This window comes from Equus przewalskii, chromosome 31, assembly GCF_037783145.1.
Source record: "Equus przewalskii isolate Varuska chromosome 31, EquPr2, whole genome shotgun sequence".
Lineage (NCBI taxonomy): Eukaryota > Metazoa > Chordata > Mammalia > Perissodactyla > Equidae > Equus > Equus przewalskii.
Genome location: NC_091861.1, coordinates 29,950,124 through 29,968,147, shown reverse-complemented (window position 1 = coordinate 29,968,147; position 18,024 = coordinate 29,950,124). Strand labels below are relative to the sequence as shown.

The window sequence follows — 18,024 nt, the reverse complement described above, 5'->3', positions numbered from 1 at the left end:
CACACAGTGAGCAGAGTCACACAGTGAGCACAGGTTTCCTAGCTCCCAGCCCCACGTGCCTCCCACTCTCTCCACTCACCGCCTGGCTCCATGAGAGCTCAGGAAGCAGGGGACAGAGGCAGGCCCCCAGGCCCCAGTCCACTTGCCTTGGTGAGGGCTGCAATCCTCTGGGCCAGCTCAGCCTCCACCTCTGGCAGCGTCTCAGCCTTGCGCATCGTCTGCTGCAGCTTCTGCTCTGCCACCTCGAGCAGCTCCTGGAGGTGTCGGGCCTTCTCCTCACACTAGCACAGTGGAGGTGGGGAAGAGTCAAGAGGGGGCATCGAAGCCTCCCCAGCCCACCCAGCCTCAGCAGACCAGCAGAAGCAGCAAGGGACAGCCTTGGTTCCTGGCTGCCAAAGATGCCTGACTGCCCCTTTCCCAAGGTGACTTGCAGCCCCAGGGGCCCCTGGGCCATCAAGGGAAGGTTCTGGCGTGAACATCGGGACCTCCAGAGTCAAGTACAGTGCCTCCCCCCCATCTGGGAGAGTTACCTGGCGGTGCAGGGACTCCTTATTGGCCAGCTCATTCTCCAGTTTGTCATTGAGGTCATGGATGGATGTGGCCTCACGCTGAGCAGCCAGGTAGCGCTTCTCCAGCGTGGTGATCCGCTCCTCCATGTCCTCCTTCTGGGCCAGAGCCTGGGCAGGAAAGGAGGGCGTGGGAGGGAAGGTCATAAGCTTCTCCCTCCCCCATCCTGTGGGCACCTCACCAGCAACACCTGCCTGGCTGTGTCTTCCACACTGCCCTGCCACTTTCTGGCCCTACCCATCCCTCCCCGCCAACCTCCGCACACTGGACCCCACCAGGAGTTCGGTCTTCCTGCCCTCGCCTGGCCCTCCCTCCATGCCCAAGGCGTCGAGCCAGCTGCCCTCCCAAGCGCCAAATGCCTGCACCCGGCAGGAGAGAGTGAGGTGGGCCCTTGCTCACCTCTCGGAGGTCCCGCTGATGCTTGCCGCTCAGCTCCTCCGACTTGATGAGGTCCCGGCGGGCCGTGCCCAGGTCCTCCTCAAGTTCAGCCACGGCTGCTGTCAGGGTGACCAGTCGCTCCCGGGCCTGGCTCAGCTCAAAGTTCTGTTTCTCCAGGAGCTCCTGCAGCTCCTCCACCCGGCCCACATCCTCCTCCAGGGACAGGGGGCCACAGTCAGTCACTGGAGCCCAGGGATCCCACTCCCCTGCCCCGCCCCAGGGAGGCGGGAGGAGGAACAGCACGTCCAGAGCAGGTCACAGCACTGCCCCTAATTTCAGAGCACACCTCCAGGTACCCTCCTTCCCCTGGGCCCTGGAGCTTAGTCCAGAGAGTGATCAGATAGCCTCGCTCTCCTGTGCATCTCTGGAAAAACAAGTTCTAGTTTCACCTGCTGTCTCAGCCTCTGGTAACCCAGAAAGGAGCATGACTAGGGGTCAGGAGGCTCAGAGAGAGAAGGCGTCCTGCCTGAAGCTGACACACAGGCAGACAGCACCTAACAATTCAAGTGTGCTGGGCACTAAAACAAAAACCTACAGGTGTCTCTGCAGATGGGGTAGTGAAAGAAGGAAAGAGAGGTGGGAATGTTGGAGAAAGCACCGATTTAATTCAGGCAGCAGCTCCAGTGACCTCAGCAGCGCAGGCCCCCCTCCCATCTGGGGGAAGACATGCCCCTGCTGTGCAGCTCCCCATGACTCACCTTCCACAGGTGCTTTGGTCCCAGTTCCACAGTCCCCTCCTCTTCTGCCAATCCATCCTGCAGCCCTGCCCCCTGCTGCAGGGCAGACACCTGCAGGGGACAGCCCCAGGGCAGTGAGTCAGAGAGGAGAACCTCCTACACACTCCAGGCCCTCCTAAGGCCCTGCCTCCCAGAGGCTGGTAGTCCCCAGCCAAGGCAGCAGGGAGAAACCCGAGGAGGAACAAAGCGGGGCAAAGGGGTGACCCGGCCTGGGCTTCCAGGAGCTGCAGTCTGCAGACGGAGGGGGCAGGCAGCTCACCTGCTGATGGGCACCTGCCAGCTGCTCTTCCAAGGACGTAACTCGTTCCAGGGCTGCCCGGAGCCGCTCTCGCACCTGCCCAAGGTAAGGGGAGATGGAGGAAGAAATGGGAACCCCACTGGACTCAGGCTGGAGGAGCCCAGGCTTGGTCTACCACTGTTGGGTGTGAGACAAAGAGGCAAATTTCTGAGGGAACCTAATAAGGAGAACCTGGAAATTGGGCCAGTGGTAGGAGGGAGCCAGTTATGAAGCCAGAAGGCAGCTCTCCCAAAACACAGGATGCAGAACTCGCAGAGAAGGGACATGTAGCGGTTCCAGGGAAGCCTGGCTGGACGGAGGGTAGGCGGGGGTGGGCCAGGCTGGGTACCTTCTCATCCAGGGCTTTGTGGTGCTCGAACAGTGACTTGAGGGCCTTCAGCACCTCCACCTCACTGGAGACCCCTGAAGGTGACTGGGCCTGGCGCTTCACCACAGTCATCCGCAGTGACCGCTCATGGCGGGACACCAGGCACTCCAGATGTTCCAGAAGCAACTGGCAGTGAGCAGGGAGGGGTGAGAGGGAGGGCTGAGAGGGAGGGCTGTAAGCATGTGCCCCGGGTCCACGAGCAGGGCCCACATGGCCACCAAGTAGACACAAGTACAGCCATGTGTACCACAGTTGAAACGCTCATGAAGCTCCATGCTGGTAAACAGCTCCTGCCCCAGTTGAAGACCCACCGCCAGCCAGCTGCCTGGCCTGTGTCCCAGGACGCCGACCTTCCCACAATCCCCCAACCACAGGTGAAAAGCCGAGCACTGATGATGAAATGATTTCACTATCCCCCAGAACCTAAGCCAGGAAGAGGTAAGGGTGGCGCTGGGATGCACCTGGCCCTGGCCATGCCTGCTCCTTGGTCCAAGGGTTCACACCCCCCACGAACGCATGCCAGGCCCCCCGCTTACCCTTGTGTTATTCCGCTCGGCTTTCAGCTCTGATATCTCTTCCTCCCGCTCAAGAAGCTGCTCCCGACATGTGCTCAGCTCCCGGGTTAAGGTGGCAAATTCCTGAAAACCCCAAGACCCTCAGTGCCTGGGCATTCACCCTGAGCAGTGTCCTGCACACCTGGTCAATGGTGGGGTCCTCTTACCCATCCTTTCCCTCCACCACCCGCCCCAGAAAAATCCCTGTCCATCCACACTGCAGGGCAGTAACCCGCAGCTAGCACGTGCCTCCCAGAGGGTCTGCATCTCTGGGTCCTCCGTGCATTCCAAGCTGTGTTAGGGCACAAGGAAACAGGACTCGACGCTAGGGTGAGAAAGTCCCCAGGTCTGCTCTGCAGCCCCTCCTGCCCCAGCCACCAATATAAACAGATGATGTCCTCTCGCCCCTTGTGTTCTTGTGTCCCCAGCAACCAGTGACATTTCCCTTGAGAAACCGATGGAGAGCAGTTTTGCTCCTGTTTTGGCATCATAAGGTCCAAACAGAGACTGGTGGGTATCAGAGAAGGAAGAGAAGGGGCTGTGAAGTGAGTGCCCAGGGAGCTCTCTCCCAGCCCCTCCCCAGGGCTTTGCAAGTTGCAGGTAGCCAGTGAAATAAGGGGATTGAAGGACCCACCTACATGGGAGCAAGTGAGGGTGCAGACCTGCCCAGCCAGCCATGTGGCCGTGTGGCTTCAGCTCTGGCTTCTGGGATCCCTGCTCACTCAGTGTGCCTCCCAGTGCTGAGGCCAGAGCACTGGCCTGGTTTTACCAAATTCCCACACTCTGAGTATATGTTCGGGGGCCCTGTGCCCACACCATCAGGCCCAGACGTCCTCAAAGACATTTCCAGCCAACCCTCCTCCACCCAGGCAAGCATACAGGGCAGAGGCTGGCCCCGCAGTTCCAGGCCCATCATATTCTATTTATTTAGACATCACCTCATTCCAGAAAGGTTTTCAGATAAGCGGCCCCAACTCTGTGAATGCCCAGAGTCTAGGAGTGACTGAGAGAAGCTGCAGCCCCATCCTCACCTGGACCCTCCCTCACACGCCAAGGTCTCACGACCGAAGGAAGGATTCCAAGGCAGTGCCCTCTTACCACCCCAGACCGGGCAAAGGGAAGAAGAGCACTGTGGGAAGGGGACGAGGGACCAGAGAGGCCAGAGCCTGAGAAGCCACAGACCTCTGACCCTGCTCCTTGATTACCAAGGCCATGGCCACAGGTGGTCAAGCATCTCACACCCTGGAAGGCCAGGCTTGGCCCCAAGGCTGCTTCCCTCTTCAGCTTACACACATATGGACATATGTACACACACACTCACTCACACTTGCACACGCACACACATGCACGCGCTTGTCGCCAGAGACAGGACCCAATGGCTTGCCCCCAGCCCCCACCATGACACCGATCTCCTCCCCCGCCCTCCCGTGCAGCGGCTGCCTGGCGTCCCCACCCCAGCCCGTCTCACACTGTGGCAGGGCAGACTCCCAGTGCACAGCGCTGTCACTGATGCAAACTTCCTGTCCGGGTTTTCAAGCTTCTCCCTCACCTTCCTTTCCACACACCCTACAACCTGGCCCACCTGGGTCACCTGCTATTTCCAGTCACCAGAAAGCCTTCCTAGCTCCACACCTTTGCTCAGTGGGCTCCCTCCCCCACGAGGGCCCAACCCTCTGTCACCAGCCATCACTGATGAAATCACATCCAGCTTTCACAGCCCAAGCCATAGGACATGCCTCCTCGGGACCCTTCCAGCTCCCCAGGGGAAGGGTCTCTCCCTCTTCTGAAAACTGTTTGGAAGGGTGGTTAAGAGCACCGGCTTAGGAGCCCACCATTCAACCACAAATACTGTGAGCAGCTACCACGTCCCAGATCCCGTGCTGGTCACTGGGCACAAAGGGACAAAAAGGACATAATCCCCGCCTGCATGAAGCTCCCAGTGAGGGGCTGGGATCAAATCTCAGCTCTGCCCCATCAGCTGTGTGACTTTAGAAAAGTCACCTAACCTCTCTGAACCTCTAGCCTCTAATCTATAAGACAAAGGTCTAGACCTCCCTCAGGTGCTGCTAGGAGGATCAAATGAGCCAATGTACAGAGAGCACTAGCACAAGCCCCCCAAGGCAGCTGCTTCTATCACTGATACTGTTCCAACAACCCTCTGGGTCTCCTCTCCTCTTCCTGTACAACCTCTTCCAGTCATTTGGGTTCTGGTCTACCTCCTTCCCGGTCTATGAGCACCCGGGGGCAGGGCCTGGTCCTTCACTCAGGGCTTGCTCAGGGCCCCACGCACAGTCAGGTGGGATGGGCCCACCTCCCGCCCCCACGCCTCCCTAGGACTCCCCACTCCTATGGACGCAGTGTCCCAAGACGCAAACCCTGGCAAAACTGCACCGCCCGGAACCAGGCCCCTTTCCCACTCCCGAGGAGGGGCCAGAGCTGTGCTGAGCTGAGCCTCTCCCAGCCCGGGTGGCCGCCGCACAGCCGGGCTGGGGGGCGAGTCAGCGTCATCACCGCACAGCCGGGCAGGAGGAGCAGTCAATGTCATCACCACACACCTGGGCCGGGGGGTAGTCAGTGTCATCGCTGCACAGCCGGGCTGGGGGGCAGTCAGTGTAATCACCACACAGCCAGGCCAGGCCAGGGGAGCACTGTCATCACTGCACAGCCAGGCCGGGGGAGCAGTGTCATCACCACACAGCCGGGCCAGGCCGGGGGAGCAGTGTCATCACCACACAGCCAGGCCAGGCCAGGGTAGCAGTGTCATCACCGCACAGGCAGGCCGGGTTGGCGGGGCAGCGTCATCACCGCACAGCCGGGCCAGGCCAGGGGAGCACTGTCATCACTGCACAGCCAGGCCAGGCCAGGGGAGCAGTGTCATCACCACACAGCCAGGCCGGGGGAGCAGTGTCATCACCGCACAGCCAGGCCGGGGGAGCAGTGTCATCACCGCACAGCCAGGCCGGGGGAGCAGTGTCATCACCGCACAGCCAGGCCGGGGGAGCAGTGTCATCACCGCACAGCCAGGCCGGGGGAGCAGTGTCATCACCGCACAGCCAGGCCGGGTTGGCGGGGCAGCATCATCACTGCACAGCAGACGCGGCGGAGAACAGTCCCGGCGTGCGGCCGGGAGAACTCAGCGAGGCAAGGCCACCCAAAGCACTAGGGACACAGAAACACACAGCCCTGCCGACCACCAGCGCAGCGGCAGCGCTGGCTGACGGAGGAGCAGACGCCGGCTCCCAGACGCAGCCCCTCAGGAACTCCCCGTGCGAGCCGACCGCGCTCCCACCGCAGTAAGCGGCTCCCACCGGCCACCTCCACTGGGAGGACGCCGGTCTAGGCTGCCCCCTGCTGGCCGCCTGGGCTCACGGCTGCATTTTCTTCCCGCATCCAAGTCCATCCATTTCCCCAGGTGAAGCCAATTCCAAACTCGGGGGCGTGGGACGGACAGGGAAAGGACTTAGTAGGGAGACGAAGAAAAGCGAATGCCCCGTAAATTCCATTGGTCGATATGCAAACAGATGCCGAGAGCTCAGCGCCCAGAGGATGCTGGCCTCAGCAAGGCTGGAGGGGGACTGGGACGAGGGAGGTGCAGGCCTTACCTGGGGGAGGGCGGAGTTAAGGTGGCGCTGGAGCTGGTCCCGCTCATGCAGGGCATCCTGGAGCCGGCTCTGCGTGGCCGCCAAGCTCTCCTGACTCTCCCGAAGGGACTCCAGCAACTTCTCCCGCTCATCCAGCATGTTCACCATCAGCTGCTCAAAGTTGGCGTCAGCATCGGCGCCATGGGGGGGGCCCAGGGGGTCCCCCTCGTTGATTGTGGGCATCACCTCACACATGGTGGGAGTGGGCAGGGCCTTCACGGTGTCAGGGGAGAGGGGAGGGGCTCACAGGGTTGGCACCTTCAGGGGGACCCAGTGCATGGGTCTCAGAGCAGGCAGTGCCAGGCAAGTGGACAGGTGGGCAGGGGCTTCTCCCATGGCATCAGTTGCTCTTGCTCTGAAAGGGGCCTGGTGCCCAGAGCGCCCCTGTGGAACAGAGCCAGAGGGCCTGGCTTAACCTCTCAGGGCTGGGGCTGGGTGCCCTCTGTCCACAGACAAGCGGGCAGCAGCCAAGTGTGGCCATGACAGGCAGGGAGAGCAGGGCCAGAAGAGGGCCCCTCGTTTAGACTGAGCGCTGGAGCCTGGCAGAGTCCCAGCCGGGTCCAGCGACACCCATCATTTCTGGAGGGCAGTGGTCTGTGGGAGAAGAGACTGCCGTGAGGCCCAGCTGAGGGGAGGGGTGGGGGAAAGGAGGCAGGAACCTGGACCAGAGTGTGGGGAGGCGAGGGCAGTGTTGGCGCATGCCCCTTCTCAGAAAGCGCCTTCCCTAGTTCTCCCAAGGAACGCACATGCCCACTGCTGCAGCCTGGGCCGCCAGCTCCCCCCACCCCTGCTGTCAGAAGTGCAGCCGCAGTGGAGTGGTTTCCCCCACCCACGTGGCTCGCTGGCCAAATATAGAAATGATTCAGTCAGCGGCAGGGGAGCAGCCAGCAGGCTGCCCAGATCCTCCTGAGACCTGGGGGTGGGTGAGGAGGAAACAGGGTCTCTGCCCCACCCACCATGGCCTTCTCCCCCCACGCTCAAGCCAAGGCAAACACAGAAGGAATTAAAGGGCTCCCAGTGGGTGTGGGTCCCACACAGGGTTGACTCCTGGGGCCATGGAAACAGGGGCAGAGCAGCTCCTCCCCTGACCACTGGCACAGCACGGCTCCTTGGAGCACACAAGCAGGGCACTGGGGCGGGCAGAGAGCCCTGACCTGCTCCATGCCCATCACTGAGGGAGGAAGCTCTAGCTCAAGGCACTCCCCCCACCACCAGCAGCCAGCAGGCTTCCATTCTGCGTTCATGGCCTACCACCTCTGGGCTAGAGCAGGGACGGACTGATGTGAAGGAGCCCAGGGTCAGTGTGTGGGTGGGGGTGTCATTCTCCTAGGGCAGGGCTTGGTGTGGGGGCCCTGCTCGTGGCAGGGGATCTTCTCCCTCCCTGTAATCGCCTATTGCTGGCACTGCCGGCTGGGGCAGGTAGCATGTGCACAGCCTGGCCGCAGTAAGGCCTTGAGTCTGGCGCAGGGGAGCCCGGGGACAGAGCAAAGGAAGGTGGAATGAGGAAGGCAGCAAGGAGCTGGGGACCTCCCTGCCCTTAATCAGTTTTCAAAGGGAGCTGTCTTCAGAGCTCCTGTTGCATGAGCGATGGGATGTGAGGCACCCAGCACAGCGATGGGCACACAGATGCTCCACAAATGCTGCTTTCCTTCCTACTCCACCCCCATTTGGGAGACACAGGGACAGCTTCTTGTCCACCCCTCAGGTGGCAGACTGGGAGGGTCGGGGAGAGGACCAGAGGCATCAGGACCAGGCATGAAGTGAGAGATCAGGTCTGGGCATCCCAGGCCTGTGCAGGGCTGAACCCAGCAAGGGAACCAGAGAAGGGCCAAGCCCCTTGCCCCTCACTCGCTGGCAAGCCCTCCCTCAGAGTACTGAGGACCTAGGCAGAAAGGGGGGCAGCAGGAGGGAGTCTGGGGAGGAACACAGGCCTGGACCAGACGAAAGAGCGTCAGCTTGAGAAGGCCAGGGCACACACCTGCAGCCGCTCCCAGGGGGCCCAGCAGTCCAGGCAGGCGGTGGGTGCCCACACAACCTCGTGCATACACACACACACGGAGGTGGCACAGAGCCATGGAGACTTAGAACAACATGCATGTGGCCACACACAGTCTCCCAGACACAGAAACCAGACACAGACGGCTCCAAGGGACTCTTCCTCCAGGCTAGACAGTCACTCCAGAGGCTACAGAGGCGCCAAGTAGCAGCCTGGAGCACACCTGCTGCCCCCAACCTCCCTGCCCCACAGAGCAGCTGGAGCAGACAGGAGGAGTTGCCACCCCCATCTTGCCAGAGCTGCCATCTCACTGGTGCCGATGCCACCCATTCCTCCCATTCTCCCCCACGGTGAATGCTCCTATTTGTAAGGTCAAAAGGCCACAATGGCCCCACCATACCTCTCCAAGCTCATCACCAGCCAGGCCCTCATCCCTCCCACTCCCGCACCCCGCCCCAAGAAGAACGAGAGAGGAGAAAGAGCCAGGCTAGGAGCCCAGGACCCTGGGAATGGCCTCAGTCCAACAGATCCGCAGGCAGCCCACAGGGTAGCATAAAGGAGCCCAGAGCTGGCACTTAGGCTTGCCAACACCTACCACAGCCTCTGCTGCAAGATGGAATCCACGACCCCTGTTCTGCCCTCCTTAGAGGGATGAGACCCTGGGTAAACAGGGCTTGGAAAAGCAGAAAGCACACTGAGACTGAGGGGAGGATGAATGGCCCCAGGGGAGGCAACTGTAGGCCTGTGGGCGGGGTTTTGAAAGCTCCTCACAGGAAGGGGCTAGGAAGAGCAGGACCTCAGGCTGCCGACTGCGACAGGCTAGGTATTTGGTCCAACTTGGCCTCCCCAAATCCTTCTGGTTATTCTGGCAACTGAGAGGCTGGCTTCAGAGCCACCTGCCCTTCCCAGCCTTCCTCCAGACCAGGCGCCAGGCAGGAACTCCACTTCCTCTGGCAAGATGTCATCTCGTAGAGCAGGCTGAAGATGGGCCCAGAGGAGACGCCAGGCAGATGCCCCTGAGACGACGGTCTAGGACCTCCTGCCCCTGCCCCCACCGACCACACGCACTGTGAGCGGAAGTGAGCTCTAGGACAGCCACGTCAGGACACTTGGCTCCTTCTGGCTCCGGGGCCATCTTTAAATAGCTCAATTACCATCTCAGCCTAACAGAACCTCCTCAACTCCCGCACAATTTCTAAGTAACACTCACAGGTCCTGATTCAGAGGCGAAAGCTACCAGCCCCCAAAGCAAGCATCTGTGAAGGGCTTTGCCGGTGAGGAGCGTGGGCAGGCTGTGCAACAGCAGAAGAGGGCTCCAGAGTGAGCGTGTGTGCGTGTACACGTGTGCAAGTGCATGTGCGTGTGTCAGCAGGGAGGGGTTCACCAAAAACCCAGGCCTCAGGGCTCATAAACAGAGAAGATAAACTCTGAGGCCTCTTTGTCTTCCCAAAAGTCACCCACCTTTCCCAACAACAGGGATGGACACTTGTCTGAGGCTCTGGCTGGCCGCACACACACAGCCTGGCTCCCCACTGTCCCACCAGATGGCAGGCCCCACCACAGGGAGACAGCTCGGCAAGGACAAAGCTGCTGGCCCCTGTGCAGGCCAAAGGGCCAGGGCAAAGCTGCCAGGAGCTGTGCTCAAGTCCGAGTAGCCACGAGCTGGGCAAAGAGGGGCCCCAGGTGGGAGCCCCTTCAGAGCAGAGAGACGAATGAGGAGGGCCACACACCCACTGGACTGGAGGAAGGGGGAGGAAGCCCGAGGAAAGGAGGAGGGAGCCGTCACCCAGGACAATAACGATTGTGACAGCAGCTACAGCTGATTCGACATCTACCACATGCTGGGCACTGGGTTGTGAGGTGACATATTAACTTCCTTTAATCCTCACAATTTCTTGCAAGGAACACATAATTCTTCTTTCCTTTTCACAGGTGTGAGAATTGAGACAAAGTCATGCAACCAAGTCTACAGAGCTCGTAGGAGAAAGAATCAGGATTCAGTTCCAGTCCGTCTGACTCCAAACAGGGGTCGGGGTGGAGGAAGCGGGCGAGCGATAACCGCTCTGGGCGTGTCTCCTCCCAGGAGCCAAGGCACCTGGGGGCAGCCTTTCCTGCCCTCATCAGGGTGGTGGCGGCCTAGGGAGAGCCCACCTCGGCCCCCTACCCCCTCCTCTTCCAGCCTGGGGGGAGGCCTCGGCAAAGCAGCTGTCACGGTCATGAGGTGGCCCCCTCACCATTGGAAGTGACCCATCTCCAAGGCCTCGTCTGCCACCCACCCGACCCTCTCCCCCAGCCCACAGCTGGCTCCACTCTGAGTTGTTCGCAGACCCCTGAGTTCCCCCACACACTCCTGCGAGAACCACAGGAACAGACGTTCTTCTGAGCCCTCAGCCCCCCTCACTCTGGGGGGTTTTCAGATACTAGCCTCCTAGCAGAAGGAAGTCCAGGTGACCCCTCTCCTTCCCACTAACCCAGAAGCTTCTCCTCCTCCCGTCCCTCTCACTCACCAATCCAAGAAGCCTTGCCCTCACTCACCCTCTCCTCCAAAATCCCAGTCGGGCCTCCTCCCCTGCTCCTCCTAGCCCTGCTCACTGCCATGCTCCCAGAGCCCACCTGCTACCCATGAGCTTCTAGCACCTCGCCTGGCCTGCCTCAGTCTCCCTCTCCATGCTAGTCTAAGGAACTTCTGATCACCCTCTGTTTATAGCTATTTTTTCAGCACATACCTCACAGATCAGCACCAGCTGCCAGCCCAGGCACTCAACTTCCCAGTGCCCGGCACACGCAGTCAGACACAGGCAGGGGCGTCTCCTTCCAACAGGCTCCCGGGCCTGTCGCTGTGAAGCCCATCTCTCCAGCTGCTCCCCAGGAGTTAGTTATGGGCCACCTCTTCCCAAGACACAGCCCACCACCTGGTAAGCACACTCCTTACTGTCCAAACCAGGACCTTCTTGGGCGCGAATAGACACGGGTTAACAATCACACCAGGAACAGGTGTCAACTGGGGCCGTCCCAGACACGCCTGGCTGTATGGTCATCCTCACTTTACTAGACATCTGATTAAGATTTCATTGTATAGAAGGGTTCCGAGTCTAAAACAAGGTGAGAAAATCCCTGGCTTAAGCACTGTCCGCAGAAGGCCCTGCAAAAAGAAACACGTTCTCTCAGAGAGGCAGCACATCCATGCACAGCACGGTAAACCTGGGGGCTACCAGGTGGCACTGGGGGCCACCAGCTGTGTTCCACATTCTAAACGTCGAATATAAATCATATATTTACACCAGAAAAGATCAAAGGCGGCACCACTGAACACAGCACACAGCTTCGGCAGGACTTGCGTCACTAAGTGCGGTAACCCCAGCCACCTTCTGCTAATCAGAGCCATTGATTAATACTCAAGGATGCCCTCAAAGAATGATTTCAAAAGAAGAAATAAAGTAATAAGTGTGGTGTATTTGGAGAATAAAAATCTTTCAAATCTAGCAGTTCCCGTGGAACAAATATAGATCCTCTGGTGTTGGAAAAAAAACACTGACGAGTCTCTGCATCAGGAGATCAGTGCATCAAGCAAGGGAGCCATCACACAGGAGCAAACAGAACCGCCCAGGAGGAGTCGGGGACACAGAGGGCAGTGCTGTCAGGTGCCAGGGTGCGAAACCGCCCAGAGAAATGCAGGCATCACAAAAAGTGTGCATGTGTACATGGTTACACATTGTGGGGTATGTGCATGTGCAGGCACAGTCACGAGAACAGGGGCCTGAGAGACAGTGAGCGGGTGTGTACAGGGGTAAGACTGTGTATGGACATGTGTGGTCATGAGTGTGTCAGGGCTCACGATGGTACGACTGTGACCATGGGAATGCGTGTGTGTGTGTGTGTGTGTGTGTGTGTGTTCAGTCACGAGAGTGAGTGTGTGTGGCCATACAAGCACACACATCGGGGAGTCATGAAATCACATAGGTTCATAAGAGCATGTGGGCCCCATTAGGGTGCGTGCACGTGTGTGATCATGAAAGCACACTGCTGGTCATGAGAGAGTCTAAGAGCACATGTGGTCTTGAACCTGTGGGACACGTGTAACAGGAAGAGCAGGGAAGGACAGGAATGATAATGAAAGAATGAAACTTGGTCCAGATGCTCTGCCCGAACGAGGGCCAAAAGCTGTGGGCACTCCACAAGCGGCCCAGTGTGAGCTGGGTCAGGGAACTGGGCCAAGCCCACTCTTCTACTTACGCCCCCACCAGACCTGCGCTGCAGGGTCTCCTGAGCCCAGGGCTCCATGTGCATTACAGACGGCAGTGGCCACCCCCTGGATCTTCCAGAATGTCCACTACTCATGGAATAGCCCAGACCAATTCCCAGCCTGGCCCCACTCCCCAGGCCCTCCGCTCTCAGCATCTCTCCTCTAAGCCAAACTCAGGAGAGTCCTCTTCTGTAGCAGCTGCCAAAGACCTCCACCATCCAGCGCCCACCCCCACCCCCACCCATTACCTGGAACTGCAGATTCCTGCTTGGATGGGTCCTCTGAGGTCACGCAGGCCAAACTGCCACTCTGTGTGGGAGTCCTTCCACACACCCCCGACAGCTCAGTCTTTACTTGACTATCCTTCTGGAACAAGGAGCTCACTAGAAACGAGGAAGCCCTCATTGTCCTAAGGAAGCTTTTTCTTAAATTGAATGGAAACCCATCTCCTCTTTGAAATGACAGTTATCCATCGGAAGACAATGGCCATGAAGTCACATCAGATATGCTTTTAATTTAGAAGAATTCAACTCTGTTGGCTGGGCAAAATAAGCAGTAAAGGTCTTCAAATGCATCTGACACTTAAATACAAAATTATATTGTACATAAGTATTCTTTAAAATCACTGCACACATTATATATTTATATAATTAATATACAAGGTATATAACATATACTATATCTGTACATTAACGCTATTGTTCAGAGTTATAAACCTAAACCCATATACCATGCTTTATGGGAGATTTAGGGATTTTCACTTTACCTACTGCCTACAGAATCTAATTCCCCACTGAGATGTAACACCACTGTACTGGGTCCCCAGAGGCTCCTCGGCTCCGGGTTAAACACTTCTAGTTGTAAGCAGACCCTGCTTCACTGAACCCAGGGAATCAGAAGACAGACCTCTTCAATTCAACGCAACAATTACTCATTGAGTAGATTTCCATGAATCCAATACTGAGCTAGAAACTGTTACGGATGCAAAAGGCATGTAAGATACGGTCTCAGTCCTTAAGAAGTTCACAGTCTACTTGAGAGAACACAGATGCGTAAGTACAGTCCAGAGCAATACAGAGTAGCATGTGACCAAATATTCAGTCCCAGCACAGCCTGGGGGTCTGCGCTGACCACCACTTGGAGCACAACCAGTTGAACTAATTGGAGGTAGTTTCTCCTCCAGCTCCCTGAGAATGAAGCAGCCCCAGCCAAGGGCTCTCAGCCCCTGACTGACAGGCAAGAAGCTGCCCTGTGCTAGCGGTGACTTCACCTGGGCAAACAGAAGACACGGGAGGCAGGCGGTGGCTACAGCTCCGACAGCAGAGCAACGAGCCAGAGGCAGGTGGCAATCATACTTCTCGTGACAGCTGAGCCAGCGGCCAGGCAAGGAGAGAGGAGTGCTCAGGCTCTGCCGGGCCTGGAGTTTCACACCACCTGAGCCCAGAGCTCCTCCCCTACTGCCATGTCCCCCACCAGGGACATGTCCTGCACCTCAAGACATCCTCATTTCCCACAGTCCCTTCCAGTACAGCAAAGGCTGAGAGTCCCCTGGAATTAGCCTCCCAGGGTCCGCCGAGCACCACGGCCCCTCTGAGCACCTTTCACTAGGCCGGCCACTCAAGGTGCCAAGCTCCTGTGAGCCAGCCCCATATGCCCTCCAGAGCTAATTATAGGTCAGTGAGCTAGCAGGCCAACGGGGGACAGATGGTGACTTGGTGTGGCTGCAAACACACTCGCCCCTCCCTCTGACCCCCCTCCTCTCTCCACTCCTCCCAGTTCAGTCCCTGGGACCTAGACTCTGATCAGGGCAGCTTTCACTCCCTAGTCCTCCCGGCTCCTCTCCAGCACACACACCCCTCCGGACCACTCAGAACCACACTTGTCTCTACAGCAACCCAGGCAAGGGCCTAAAGCCCCAGAGGAGAATATGCTGGCATAGAAGGGCCTCAGCAAGCTCCCCCATCACCTAAGCCCCCCAGGGTCCCCAGCACCCTGGCCCTGCTGAGCCTTCACTCCTGTCTCATTGCCACCACAGCCTGACTGTCCTCCCCTCCACCAGAGGCTCTGAAAGGGCTCACAAGCAACGCAACAACTCTTCCCAACTCTAAGACTTCAGCCATCAGCACAGGGAGCAGGCCCGAAAGTCTGGCTGCCTGCCCTGGCCTGCCCCTCCAGTCCCTCCTGCCCTCAGGACACGCCCAGCAGCACACTGGACAGACTCCCCTTCCAAACCCACCTCCCCCATGCTCCTCTATCTTCCAGTGTTGGAGTCTCGCGCTCTGCTGGGCGTCTAGCATACCCCTGGCCCCTAATAACCATCGTGCTATTCATCATCTCATTACTTTGAGGCATCATTTATCCCAGGCAGCCGCCTCAGGCCTCATGACAAAGTCCTTGAAAATAGCCAAGGGAAATCATCCAAACTGTTCCTTTGCTAAGGGGACTACCTGGCCAGCTAAGAGTGGTCGGGGGCAGAGGGGCCGGAGTCCAGTTCAGACAGCTGTTGGAAAGCACGTGGACAGGTTGTCTTTTCCTAATCCAAGAGCATGCAACAGAACGGGGTGGGGGGCCCTGCAGCCGCTCCATGGCCCTAAACCGCCTTCAGAAGACGCAGCTCCCAGCACGGTGTCCGGCATACACAGGGGCCCCACGAATGCTTGCGGGGGGTTGAACAAACTACTAGGTGCGGTTCCAGCGCTCCTGGAAGTCGCTGAGCCCGGCCGGGGGAGGGGCCCTGAGCTCCCGCCCGGGGTCTGCAGGCTCGCGGAGCTCTCCTCCACACCTGCTCACACAGGACAGCCCTGGCGGACCCCAAAGGCGACCACCGCCCGTGCCTCTCCCCGCAGGTGACCACCGCCCGTGCCCCTCCCCACAGGCGACCTGGGCAGCGAGCGCACTGCCCTCCAGCCCCCCTCCTGCTCGAGAACCCACCCGCACCCTGACCTCCGTCTGCCCGCTCCCAGGCCCGCCGGCCCCCTGGAAACGGCCCCCGCGCGGCCGGAGTCCGCTCCGCACTGCTCCCCCCGCCGCCGCCCGGGCCTGAGACCCCGGGCACCTGAGGCCGCAGGGAGGGGCGGAGGCCGCGAGGACGCCAGGGCCAGGAGGCAGGGGTGCTGGGGAGTGGGCTGCGGGGCAGGACTGGACCCGCAGGGGCAGGAGGGCAGGGGAGCAGGTGTCCGGGGCACTGCGAGGAAGGACCGGGAGCCAGAGGGGCAGGGGGGCAGGACTGGACCCGGAGGAGTAGGATGGGACAGGGGCGGGGGCCGGGGAGTGGGCTGTGGGGCAGGACTGGACCCAGAGGGGCAGGGGGGCAGGGGGCAGGACTGGACCCGGAGAGGCAGGATGGCACGGGGGCGGGGGGCCGGGGAGGGGGCTGTGGGGCAGGACTGAACCCGGAGGGGCAGGGGGGCAGGGGGCAGGACTGGACCCGCAGGGGCAGGGGGGCAGGGAGCAGGACTGGACTTGGAGGAGCAGGGGGACAGGAGACAGGACTGGACCCGGAGAGGCAGGATGGCACGGGGCAGGGGGCCGTGGAGGGGGCTGTGGGGCAGGACTGGACCCAGAGAAGCAGGGGGACAGGGGAGCTGGGGAGCAGGAGGAAGTGAGTAAGGGGGCCGGGGAACCAGAGGGCGAGGAGGCAGGAGACCCGGGGGGTCAGGGGACAAGGAGGGGGAGGCCGGAGGGCGGGGGTCGGGCAGGGGCCGGGGCCGCAGGACGGAGCGGCGGCCGGGCTCGGGGCGCCTCCGGGACGGGCAGAGGTGCCCTCGGCGGGACGCGCGCAGCCCCTCGGCGGCTGACGGCGGCGAACCCACGCCCACCCCAAGGGCACCCGCGCCGCCAAGGCAGGGGGCGGCACGGGGAGCGGGCAGGCCGCCCGAGACCCCACGTCCGGACGCAGCGGGCAACTCCCGCGGCGCGCCGAGACCCCAGCCCGGCAGGGAGCCGGAGCGAGGCAGAGGCAGCCTCCCCGACCCGGCCCCGCACGCTCACCCGCCTGCGTCGTCGGCGGCCGGCAGTGCGCTCTGGGCAGCAGAGGCCGGCCCCGCCCGCGGAGCCGGGCGTCCTGGGAGCTGAGCAGCCGACCGGCCGAGCGACAGCGGGGCAGAGGAGCCGAGGAGCCGAGCGGACGAGCGGCCTAGCGGGCCGAGGAGCCGAGGGGCGGAGGAGCCGAGGAGCCGAGAACCCAGGGAACGAGCCGCTGCAGCCTCCGCGGCGCGAAGCGTCCGCCCGAGGCCCCGCCCCTCGCCCGCGCAGGGCCCGGCCCCGCCCCCGGCCGGCTCAGGCCCCGCCCCCGGCACGTGATGCGGCGGCTCCGGGTCTCCCGGCTCCCCCCCTCACCTCTCCAGAGTCGGCCTGCGTCCCGGCCCGGCGTAGCCTCACGCGCTCGGCCCCTCGCGCCGGCTCGCGCGCGTTCACCGCTTCTCCTGCGGTCGCGCCCGTTTCCACGCGGAGCAGCTTGCGATCCAGCCACTCCGCGTGCGCGCTGGCGAGCCGTCTCCTGCCACAGCAGCCCGGCCGTGCGCGCACTTGCTGTCCAGCGGCGCGCTGCCTGCTCTAACACGGGGTTCGAAGGCGGCCCAAGGCCGAAGTTCCCGGCTGGCGCCTCCGTTGAGTCTCCGTCGTCCTGAATCGCCCCTCACCCTGTCCCCCGCGGCGACAGTGCGGCGCCCGCCCGGCTTGTGGCGGTGCATCCCAGAGCCTGCTCAACCCTTTCCCGACCGGCAGGCACGGCGGGAAGCGGGAAGAGTTTTTACACGCAGAGATGCAGACGCGCGCTCTCCATCTGCGACAAACGCTGTCGCTGAGATCGACGGCACGTACAGCCATTCTTTCTTCTTCTCTCCCCCATTTGGTTTAGTTTCCTTGTATCTTTGGTAGAAGGCAAGAAAATGTGAGTAATTCTGATTTACTTAAGGGGTGAGAAATGAAGGTAAATTTGTGTTATTTTCTCTGTCTGCCCCTCAGAACGAAATCAAGGTATGTAGTTAAGGAAGTGAAAATTACAAAGCAGTTTTTACAAAAGCAGCCCGGAAAGCTGCAACTTCTCCAGGTGGTTTGGGGGTCCCATCAGAAGGAAATCCCTGAGCACTTCACATCCTTCCGCTAATAAACCGTGAATCATCCTAGAAAAGGCAACTCGGCAGTGCAGAAGGAAGACTTAGGCATGACGACTACTGACAACT

General features: G+C 60.4%; 1 protein-coding gene across 21 annotated transcripts in view; it reads right to left on the bottom strand.

Moving 5' to 3' along the window:
* PPFIA4 (PTPRF interacting protein alpha 4) overlaps positions 1-17,112 on the bottom strand; it is a 46,532-nt gene extending 29,420 nt beyond the window's left edge. For 9 of the 21 annotated variants that reach the window (XR_011535290.1, XR_011535292.1, XR_011535291.1 and 6 more), the window contains exons 1-9: positions 16,832-17,078; positions 6,564-7,196; positions 2,944-3,045; positions 2,369-2,533; positions 2,002-2,076; positions 1,704-1,793; positions 967-1,158; positions 531-677; positions 147-281 (exon numbers count right to left, since the gene is read on the bottom strand). Coding sequence is in view for 18 of the 21 variants with exons in the window: in XM_070602249.1 (XP_070458350.1) it covers positions 147-281; positions 531-677; positions 967-1,158; positions 1,704-1,793; positions 2,002-2,076; positions 2,369-2,533; positions 2,944-3,045; positions 6,564-6,797 (1,140 nt within the window). In the remaining 3 variants the exon portion in view is untranslated. Of the gene's footprint in view, positions 1-146; positions 282-530; positions 678-966; positions 1,159-1,703; positions 1,794-2,001; positions 2,077-2,368; positions 2,534-2,943; positions 3,046-6,563; positions 7,197-11,324; positions 12,689-13,089; positions 13,381-16,831 lie in introns of those variants that run through there. The other 12 variants (XM_070602247.1, XM_070602248.1, XM_070602255.1 and 9 more) reach the window with 10 other exon arrangements.
* Positions 17,113-18,024: the final 912 nt, after the last annotated feature.